General features: G+C 32.7%; 1 protein-coding gene across 1 annotated transcript; it reads left to right on the top strand.

The window, feature by feature from the left end:
- The first annotated feature begins 6,635 nt into the window (after positions 1 to 6,635).
- On the top strand, positions 6,636 to 11,039 carry LOC148620594 (C-type lectin domain family 7 member A-like). Its single transcript, XM_088573911.1, has 6 exons — positions 6,636 to 6,682; positions 7,053 to 7,132; positions 7,739 to 7,952; positions 8,777 to 8,856; positions 10,365 to 10,446; positions 10,761 to 11,039. Exons 3-6 carry the CDS (start codon positions 7,748 to 7,750, stop codon positions 10,985 to 10,987), a joined length of 594 nt encoding a protein of 197 aa, XP_088430037.1. The 5' UTR covers positions 6,636 to 6,682; positions 7,053 to 7,132; positions 7,739 to 7,747; the 3' UTR covers positions 10,988 to 11,039.
- Positions 11,040 to 11,424: the final 385 nt, after the last annotated feature.

Genomic DNA, 11,424 nt, shown 5'->3' with positions numbered 1-11,424 from the left:
TGGTTTTCCACAATCTCTTCGTTGGAGAGTGTGGTAGCAGTATAGGTCTTATCACTGATACTATTTTCTACGTCTACCTCTGATAATAAACATTGTATGCACAACGTTGTGCAGACAAAAACAATGTTGTTTTGGGCTTTGTCTGCTGGTACGACAACATATTTGTCATGTACAGTAGACAATGTTTTTGCTACATGGGGGTCTTTAAAAACCGATGTAGCCTTGGCACTCATTGACCTACTTAAAACTTTCATTCGATTCAAAATTAAAGACCTCACGGCCTTTAACCACTCTGACAGAGAATCAATGTCTTCTTGTTCTCGTTTTATCCATTTTCTTGCATAGTCCTCGACGGCATCCATAAGAACTTCAAAGTTATAATTCCAATTTATGGAGTGTGGTTCACGGTACTTGGGACCTGTAGAAAGGATATTACGTCCTCAATCTAGAGGTTCTGCAATAGCCTTTTATTATTGAAACTTTTGGATGCAGTGAGTGAAGTACAGGAATATGATATAATTGGTATGGATTTGTCTCTGAAATATAGGGGAATGTTGTTGGTAATGTTTCTGTAATGGAGGATATTAGCAAAATTAATTGCATCTATACCTTTGTGGACAAACGGTAGTGGAAGAAATGATCGTTTTTCTTCATCTTGACTTTTCACACAAACTGGTTTAAAGATTCTGTGGAAACCAATATCCAAAATAATGGCAACAAGTCTTGTCTGTATAATGGTGAGGTGGAGTCAGAAACAGGAGTGTCAAGACCTGTTTTGTATAGGGAGTGTAGAAGAGTGAGAGGTTTAGAATAAAGTTTGGTTCTAATGTGATGAAGTCCAAGAGGTTTTTGTATGAAAGGAAGGAGACCATCTATGGAGACATCATTTAACTTAGGTGGCTTAGGTGGCCATGACTCCTTTCCTGTCTTAGAGTTTTGTCAAATAAATTCATCACATTTATGTTATTGTTATATTGGCTTGAAAGGTTTCCTATACTTTTGATGTTGTCATTGCATCCGTAAGGTATTGCAGTACCTAGTCTGCGTATCCAGTACTCCTCTCTTTTTCTACGATAGTTTTTACTTAGAACGGGACTGTTCGTAGGATGGTAAATTTGTTCTAAAATATGAACTTTCACGGAGATGATTGAATGATCTTGTTGATTAAAGTGTTGATAAATTGTTGGGAATTTGGTGGTGTTAATTCCCGAACGATGACCGCACATTCTTTTGTTTAATCGTTCTGGCGTTTCTCCGACATATACTAAACCACATAAGTTGCATTCTAATACATATATTAAGTTTGTTGATTTGCAACTTAAGTCATCGTGACTTCCTGTATGGAAAGTTTTGTTTGTAAGGGAACTGGAGAAGTACGGGTCGGTTATAAGAATGTTGCACGTTTTGCGATTTTAGAATACGAATTGTTCTTCGGCTGAATCCTTTAAGATAATTTCCACTGAGTGCTTAAAATTATTGTCTAAATTGATTGAATAGGTCGCACTTGAAATAATTTCCACAGCGTCTTCAGAGAGTAGTTTTTTGTGGGATCTGGAAATTCTAGAATGTCCTGATCAACACTACCTTATTTTTTTCTGTATTTTTTCATTGCTTGCTGCAAGTGGGGTAGCCGCTCTATTCTGTTTAATTCCATGGCCAGTACTTCTGGCCGATGTCTGTTTCTGAGCTTTGATTAAGGCATGTTTGATAATATATATATTTTTAATTCATCGAGTGTTTGGTCAGATATCACTGATTCGTAATAAATGTGCCAAATTGAACTGAAGAGTGACGTTAATATCCCACATAGTTACCGCTACGCGACATTCACTTACTAATTTTTTACCTTTAAGTGAACAAAAAAAATGTCAATCTGTTGAACTTATTTAATTTGGAGCAAGATGTAGCCCCATTCAATTGGAGTTCTTTTTGTTGTCAGTAGTAGTTTAATAATGATGTACAATTTCATATTTTTACATCGATCATTTTGTATTACTCAAGACAGACAGGTTATTAGGATTTTCATAGAATGAAATTCCTGAAGTACCCTCCTATAGTATTGACATTTAACAACTGGTCTGCTTTTTACGGAAGTGTAGTCTATAAAGCACATTCTTTAAACCTTAATTGATTTCAGAAATATCTTCGACCTCTATTTTTTTCACTATTGCACTACCTGAAATCTCGCCTAATAAATACTAAAATAATAAGTCCAAATCTAGTCCACTGGAATTTTAGTAACCGATAACTTCTAATGCTTGTAATTTTGATGTTCTTGTCAGTCTTTTATATCCTCTGAAATAGCTTTCAGTTTCTGTTAGCATTTTACATGTTTTGTTGGATATCCCTATTGGTCTGTATGATGTACCTTGAGGTTTTCCAAGGATAAAACTTGAAGTATTTTGCTTAAAATTCATTGTGCATGTTTTTCATCTTCAATTCATTTTTTATTTTACACAACGCAGACTTGTTAGTTACTAATGAGCCACTGTGTTTATAATTTACTTGCTTCAGTTTATTCTTTCCCTTACATTAAAGGAGTTCTTCTAGTATATCGAAATATTAGCTGGGATAGAGAAAATGGATTATGAGTGAATCAACAGCTGGATCATTGGTCTGGTTATACATTAAAATTTTCTGATCTATTTTTCAGTTTTTCTGTCATGAACGTCTTGTACTAAGCTCTTGAATTATAACTGAATATAAATAGCAGCTAACAATTTAAACACACCTAAAGTAAAATAAAATAAAGAATAGGCTTTCATTATCTTGGTCATACATGTTTATTTCTCTCAGTGTGTATTATTTTTAAATCAAATGAACATGAATAGAATTTTTTATTACAAATCTATTGTAAAGTTTGGATAAAACATTATTTACACATTTGTACTTGTATACTATGCAACATATTGTTTCAATAATCAATTACATTTCCAACAATGCACACGACCTATATACCGCATTCGAGAATAAAAGGCTTTTATGATAAAATAGAAAAACAATTTGAAGACGAAAATAGATTTTACAATAGTATTTGATGATGGAAATAATTTTTACAATGTATTAGGTGTATGCTTTATTAATCCTGTCTCGTTATATTATTAGTAAATGCATTACACTATACTCTACATTAAAGTAGAAAAAGGCATTTAAGATCTATTGGCCTAAAATAAAACTAAGATTGAAATCATGGAAACTTCATTCCATTACTATAATTTGAACAAATTTCCTGGTGTTACAGCATGCGTTTTTAATTTAATAAGGGCAACAACAAAATAACCGAACACTAATCCGTTTCATAATCAAGTCAAGTCCAAAATAAACATATATATACTACACCGGAGCAGCTGGTACCCCAATGGTCCTGACTTGGTACAGGCATTTCAGACGGAATGGTAGGTTTAAGCTAGGTTTAACAGCGCGCTAAACCTGTATCTGCCATGGCGACGTGCATATACCAGTGGTGATTTACAAACAGTTGCATGCTATTGTCATTATCGGTAAATCAGCGGTCAAATCAGCACAAAGAACAATTTACAAAACATTACTGATTATTTTAGAAGAAAATTTTCATCCCCCGGATTATGGAGTCTTGTTTGTAAATTTCAGTTTTTACAGTCATATCCTTAATTTGAAATGTAAACATATTTACCTAAAACTATACACGTTTTAATCTTGGTCCCTTTGATGCCTCTTTTAAATTGTTTTTTAATGCTAATAAAGAGTAATCAAGGAAACAAAGAATATATCAAAAGAATGTATCCAGGGACAAAGCCTAAACATGGAAAACAAAGTAAATAAACAACTCTGATTCCATTATAAACTGGTAGGCGGATCAGGTGCACAGGTAGGAATTCCGTCCTCTGCATTTCTAGCTGCTCATAGTCCGGAATAGACAAAAAGGGAAAGGGAACACTAGGACATGTTGAACAAAACAGTTTTCTTGGTGAAGATTGATACATCGACTTCATGATGACAGTCATAAAACCCCTGTTCTAGAAGCCTAATTGTCGGAAGTCTCGCGCGATACAAAAAATCTGCAAAGTTACGGCAAACTCTGGCATAACGTATGAGCTGTGATATCAATACTGCATACGCAGGTGGTTATATGAGGCTGACCACATATTGTCTATATTTTCATTTATCTCCTATCCTTTGGCGTAGATACAATGCAAAAATTCCCTGAAACTAGTATGTATAACAATAATACGTTATCTATATCGCAAAAGCTGAGATTAAAGGATCTAGCTGCACGATGTTCATTTTTTTTGGATCAGATCAGATAAAAAGTCAACCTCCCAATTCCAGCATTTTGAAAAGGTCCTCTTCTTTATATTTGGAGGATGATTTGGAGTCATTTGTCACAAAGATGAGGAATCTCTACCAAGATTTCCTTATGTGTATCTAGGTGTATTATCTTTTGTGAGTGACAGCGATGTATAACGTTTTTTTTTATGATTTGAAAATACAAGTTTTGCTTAAGATGTCAAGCTTCGTTGTTGTTTGTTTATATTTGTTTTCAAACCCTTTGGGAAAAAAACTAAAGATTTTTTTTATAAATTATTTTGCCCAATGCAGCTTCGCGTAATTGAATTTTATTGAAAAACTAATGGATTCGAAATAGTGAAAAAAGGTGTGCAAAACATTTTTGTTAGCGAATAAAAAAAACACATCATTAATAACGGCATATAAACAGCAAATAATAATAATAATGATAATAATAATAATAAAAAACAATATACACAAAATTTATTTTATACTTAAAGAAAACGCTTTATATTATGAATAGAAAAATATGCAGACAAACATCAAAGTACAGGGACATGATTTTCCTATGTTTAAAACAGACGTGAAATACATATATCAATTATTTTAAGACTGTATATAAGGTTCACTATTCATGTCCAACCCTACAGTTTTAGTGGAATCCAGGTTGCTCATTTATCTTTTTAGTGTAAGTTTTGTGTCGAGGTAATTTATGTTATTTGTTTTGTTCGTCTGTCTTCTAGTATTTTGTCCATGGATCATGATTATCCTGTGCTTAGTTTTCATGAACTCTTATTTTCTTTTGTTTTCAAGCGGGTACAGATAAACTCTCATATAATTTCCATTAACACACGGTTTACTCAGTATAGATTAAAACTAGTTTACTTATTTCAAATTTGTTCTTTGCCGTTCGAGCACATATCAATCGTGTAACCACGCGTTTTTGTATAAATGTTAAGAACCGTTCTCCGACGTGCATATACCAGTGGTGATTTACAAACAGTTGCATGCTATTGTCATTATCGGTAAATCAGCGGTCAAATCAGCACAAAGAACAATTTACAAAACATTACTGATTATTTTAGAAGAAAATGATTATTTTCATCCCCCGGATTATGGAGTCTTGTTTGTAAATTTCAGTTTTTACAGTCATATCAATCGTGTAACCACGCGTTTTTGTATAAATGTTAAGAACCGTTCTCCAAAATAGTTGTTAACTATTCGACTTAACCAAACAATCTCCAAGGTGAAACTAGATGAAATTACTGAGTGTTATTTAATTCGTAGTGATTTTGTATTCGATATTTTCACTAAATTTTGAGGACACGAATTTAAGTTTCGGGAAAATCGAATTGTTATTTTGTATGGATGTGACCAGATATCGAATCGCTAAAATTGGATCTTGCTTACAAACTGGTATGGGTCCACACATATCAAACTGGTATGGGGTCCACACATATCAAACTGGCATGGGGCTATAGATATCAGATTGGTTTGGGGTCCACACATATCCAACTGGTATGGGGTCCACACATATCAAACTGGTATGGGGTCCACATATCAAACTGACATGGGGTCCAAACATATCAAACTGGTATGGGGCCAGACATGTCAGACTGGTATGGAGCCACACATATCAAACTGACATGGGGTCCAAACATATCAAACTGGTATGGAGCCAGACATGTCAGACTGGTATGGAGCCACACATATCAAACTGGTATGGGGACCAGACATATGAAACTGGTATGGGGTCCACACATATCAAACTGGTATGGGGACCAGACATATGAAACTGGTATGGGGACCAGACATATCACACTGGTATGGGGACCAGACATATTAAACTGGTATGGGGACCAGACATATCAAACTGGTATGGGGACCAGACATATCAAACTGGTATGGGGTCCACACATATCAAACTGGTATGGGGCAAAAGACGTGACAATCATTTGGTTTAAGTGGTTTAAGTTTAAATCTCGTTAAAAGAATTGAAACATCAGCACAATACATTTTGCTTCATATTCATGTGTATGTAAGTTTTCACTACAATTAGTTTTTAAAAAAAAAGACATTTATGAAGTATTGTTTTACATATGCAAACAGAAATCAATTTAAATATAAAGTGCGTAATGATGTCCGTATTTTTAAAAGCAAGCAAATACAATTCAGAATTGTAAACTAAAAATAAGAAGTTTATGTCCACAAGATAAAACAGAAATAGCACTAGGGATAATTTTAAGTGTTCTGGTGACTATATAATTCTGAATTTAGAAATAATCCATTTCACATCAACTGTATCAAACATTTAGTATCAATTAATATTGTTGCCATATGTGTTGGCACTTATATATTTGCTTGTATATATAACAGCATGATCATAACCTTTGTATATCTTGCCGACTCTAAAAAGGTTAGTTCATTTTTCTTGTTTAAGACTTTAGAAATTGAAGTAACCAACAACACTACAATTAAATTCATGCTTAATATTTTATGTAGATTTTCCCAGGTAAGGGTGTCTAATTTATAAGCTTAAGGTTTCGATTAAAAATTCGTATGTCATTTGAATTTATTTATAAATAATTAAATCTAACTTTTTTGTGAATTTTACTGTAACTTATAAAGCTTGTCTTTAGAATGTTTGCAATGCTTATCTTAAATGTCTTTTATGTGCCTACCCTGGACGTGACATTTTATGAATAAGTCAGAGGGATGTTTCAGGAAGAGCAGAATACAACTACACAAATGATGCACAAAATACATGGTCCTAGTTTTTATTGTAGGCTGGGCTGATCCCTTATTTGTGATTCTTTAAACGTGCTAGTTAGATTGAAATAGAAAATATCACCCAATTAGATATAAAGTAAGTAGTGAATGATCATATCTGACTGTTTTGTGCTTATATTGAGGTTATTTTAAAAAATTGATTGTATCGGGAATTACCGGTGATTGTTGATTAAATTGCAGTTCGTTTATCACGTAAGTTTTCGCGTGACCTCACGACATCCAGCTGGCCGCGATGTATCGATTGCCAAATTCATACGTCATGATCTGCTGTTAAATGTATGTCCTTTTAATTCGAAACATTTAATCAGAAAGCTAATTCCAAGAGAGAAAAATCAAACACAAACTTTTTCTCGTGAAAGATGGGAAAATCTCGATAATTAGTACTCTACAGAGCATCGTTAAAGAAGACTAAATCTTGAATTGGCACAAACGTTAGATTCTTGATAAACCAATTTGAAGCAGCTATGTCAACGGAAATGGTCAATATGGGTATCAGGCAGTTCACAACAATAAAAAAAATTATGTTTACAACAAATATAATTCTCAAACAGTGGTAGTGCTCATAAGATATAAAGCATGGAGAATCTATGAGGGGGTATGGTATCAGCCATCACTTTCTTAATTTCCCATTATTTTCATATCACACAATGATACTGTACTGCTTATCTTATTTTATTCATAGTAATCGAGAATGAAGTTTATTGCACTGTGTGTCATAATAGTTGCCATTTGTGGACAGACATCAATTCAAGAAGAGCAATCAGTTCTCGAAATGTTCCCTGCATATAAAGATTACAAAGTTAAGCTAGACAATCGGATAAGAGTAATAGAAGCCCAGATGCAGCAGATGAAAATTAAATTGGAAGAAATCGGACAATCTTTAAGGTCTTTTCTTCGTAAGCATACAATCTTAATTATATATGTATTTATCCTGTTAAAATTATGCTGTTACTGAACAGAACATGTATATTATTATCACTATGTACATGCAAGGATTTTTATAAACATTGATCATTTTCTTTTCCTTCTCCTTCCCCTTAAGGTAATGACATTTTAAGTACCATTCTATGTAAAAAGCAGGTAATGGATGCACATCATAACTTTCAATTAGATCTTTTGTGTCTCAGATATATTCAATAATCTAGAAAACAACTAAAATGTTATTTGAATTGAACCTGAAGCACATGTGATGTAGGAACGTTTTGATTGTTTATATGAAGAACAATTGCGGGAAAAATATCCCCGCCATTTCACCGTAGTATATTTCAACTAAATTTTACCTATCAAAATCTTGTCAAATTTTACAAACACTTTGATGATTATTTCTTGATGTTATCAATTATAAACACTTGGTTAATTCAATGAAATCTCATAAACCACACCTTATACACATATTGTCCGATTCTAGACGGATTCGTACGTAATTTTCTTTATAAATCCATAGTAGAAAGTTCCCCTATTGCTAAAAAACAAAAGAAAATGAGCTTCTTTCATTTTAAGTGTCTCTCCTTTTTTTTTCTTGGTAATGTTTTACCTGTCTTTGTTTTTTCTAGAAGCGCTAGAGTTTTCTTTCTTTCTTTGGTAAAATCGAACTGCTACTTACCTTGTCTTAATATACAGGTGCTAGTGACTTTAGGTATTTTTAACAACCTGAGCTGCTTTAATGAACAGTATCAACCTAGATTATGTCTAGTATCGAAATAACACTCATTTCTTACAGCGTGTGCTGATAATTGGGTGGAATTTGAAGGAAGCTGTTATTTGTTACAAGCCAGTTTAATGGATTGGAATAAAGCTAAGGTAATTATTACCAGAAGAGCAAATCTCCTATCTAAAATACTGTTCTGAGTATACTCTTATTTATTCCTTTCTAATTCTAAGGATTTTCAGCCATTTTTTGACTGATTTTTGGACTCCTCTGGTTTTTTTTCCATTTCATAGCATTAATATTTTGCCCATTGACCCCCACTTTTCTTTTCATAATTTTGTTAAACACACCTTAGAATGTTATTTGAGGGAATACTATGAAATCCTTGTAATTCCTTCAGTGGTTCTAAATGTAATAGATAAAAAAAATTACTAAGACAAAACGTATGAAAAAATCTAGAGAAATCCTTTTCCCGCCAAAATTTCAAATGCTTTTATCTAAAAAAACGAGCGCACAGACCCATCTATTTGTTCTTTTGTTATATTGTTGTAGCTAAAAATATCATAAGATTTCTCAACCCTTTGAAATCCTTGCTATTCTTAAACAGACCATCGAACATCCTTAAGTATATTTGTATAGAAAACAGAAGTAAAGCCTAGTCACCGTTCTTACACATACAAATCTCCTGATGAAACTGTCAAACAGCTCTTGTATTGTATTAAATTTCCATTTGCATCATATATTACCCCATTCCCATTCCCTATCCCATCTTCATTCTCCATTGAGAATTCCCCCTTCTCCGAGGAAAAATCCCTATCCCCCATCGAGTCACCATTGCCTATATCTTAATAAATATTTACATTCTCCATAAACCATAAAAGTACTGTAATATGAAACAAAAGTGTATCAGAGTGACAATGTGAATCAAGTTGTTGTACAAACACAATATGATCATTCATATAATCTGTATTCATAAAACTAAAAGACGAATAATTTCTACAAAGAATCAGGTTTCTATATCAAATATATCATCTCGTATATAGTAATGTTTTCATAGTCCTGATAAAGGCGTGGCATTTCGATGTCGAAACAAGTATAATGTGTTATTTGATTCATCGATGTACTATAGAAGTTTTTGAGTGAAGTAAATTATACGTTATTTCTGGATATAAATGTGGCAAAACATTACCCCCCCACCCAAAAACAAACAAACAAACAAACAAACAAACAAAACAAAAACAAAAACAAAAAACAAACAAAAAACAAAAAAAAAACGGTAAATGCGATAAAAAGGGTAGCCTTTCATTTTCGTAAAGAAAAAACTTAAATGCAACCAGGACTTGTTCATCAACAGAGTACTTGACTTTATACATACATATTCCTGTGATACTTCCATAATTTTTGCCCAGTAGCATTTTTCTAATCCTTCTTCATTGTTTTTGTTTTGGATATTTGACATTAAATTGAATATAAAAAAAAAACACCATGTCAAAGACCAACTTTTGTTATCTGACTGTGACGTCATTTACTTGTTTTGATCATCTATTCGTTAGATATTAATACTGAAATGATGTTATTTTGTATGCACCGTGTGATTAGCTTTATGTTTGCATATCTTACTGTCATTCAGTTTCTCAATGTTACTTCTCCTTCTTAACAGACGTTATGTCAAAATCATGGAGGAAATCTAGCAAAGGTAGACAATAGCAGAGAGGTATTATTCATTGAAAGACAAATGGCAGGTAACATATTTTTTGTTAAAATAAGTTAAAATCACACATCATCAAGGTAATTGGAAAAACGAATAAAACGCTTAATTTATAATAATGTTTTTAGCTGTGAAATTTTGATCTTATTTTGTTTTGTAATTTAAATAAGTTTAACTTTGGAATAATTAATTCGTATAACAAGATTATTCTACCGATATATAATGTTTACATACTATGATATTATTTTTTTAATCCATTCAATGTATTATTTAAGTATTATATTGTATATAGCTGCTGTGTACGATTGTTTGTTACTACATTTCAATTATTTTGCCACACTATGACAGCTAAACGTATGTCGGGGGTGATGCTTGGATTAAGCGACATTGAGCACGAAGGGACATTTACATGGATCGACGGTTCTTCAATTACTTTCAACAAGTTTGCAAATGGAAGACCAAATAACAACAGTGGACAAAAGGAATTCGTCATAATACTTAATAGAAATAATTATGAGTGGATAACTTATCCAGCGTCAGCATCAGCTTATCCCCTCTGTGAGAAAAAGAAGTAAACAACTGGAAAGTGAAGAATTTGCTCTTTATAATTAAATTTCAAGCCGACAAGTGTTTTTTTATTATGTCCACATAAAACAAACATGTTTTAATAATGCTTTTTACGTTCTGAAACACCAATATGTAGAGTAAACTTGCATTACATTTGTGTGATCTATTCTCAAACACATTCTATGTAACTTTTTTTTTATCGCGAAAGAGCAACAATCGACTGATGAACTAGTAAATAACTGTTTCTGATTTTGTTTTACATATACGAATCGCTTCTTGTTTGTCTTACCATTTTCTTTGTCTTAAATTGTGACTAAAACTAAAGAACGAGGGACTCATTTATTAACTGCATTTAGACGTGTATTGAACTATGGTTTAAATTTAAATTAATTATTTGTCCGTATTTTAAAACCTTTCACCCTTACTTTAATCCAAATCTCATTAT

The sequence above is a fragment of the Perna viridis genome, chromosome 3 (assembly GCF_037379345.1).
Source record: "Perna viridis isolate PV_CMFRI_1.1 ecotype Kerala chromosome 3, ASM3737934v1, whole genome shotgun sequence".
Lineage (NCBI taxonomy): Eukaryota > Metazoa > Mollusca > Bivalvia > Mytilida > Mytilidae > Perna > Perna viridis.
The sequence above is the reverse complement of the archived record's forward strand: the minus strand, read 5'-3'. Positions and strand labels throughout refer to the sequence as shown.

Bases quoted from the DNA above. Each gene is read 5' to 3' on its own strand.
- LOC148620594 (XM_088573911.1), top strand. From the start codon at position 7,748: ATGAAGTTTATTGCACTGTGTGTCATAATAGTTGCCATTTGTGGACAG. The intron at 7,953-8,776 runs GTAAGCATACAA...CATTTCTTACAG, and splicing joins ATCTTTAAGGTCTTTTCTTC to CGTGTGCTGATAATTGGGTG. The intron at 10,447-10,760 runs GTAACATATTTT...ACACTATGACAG, and splicing joins CATTGAAAGACAAATGGCAG to CTAAACGTATGTCGGGGGTG.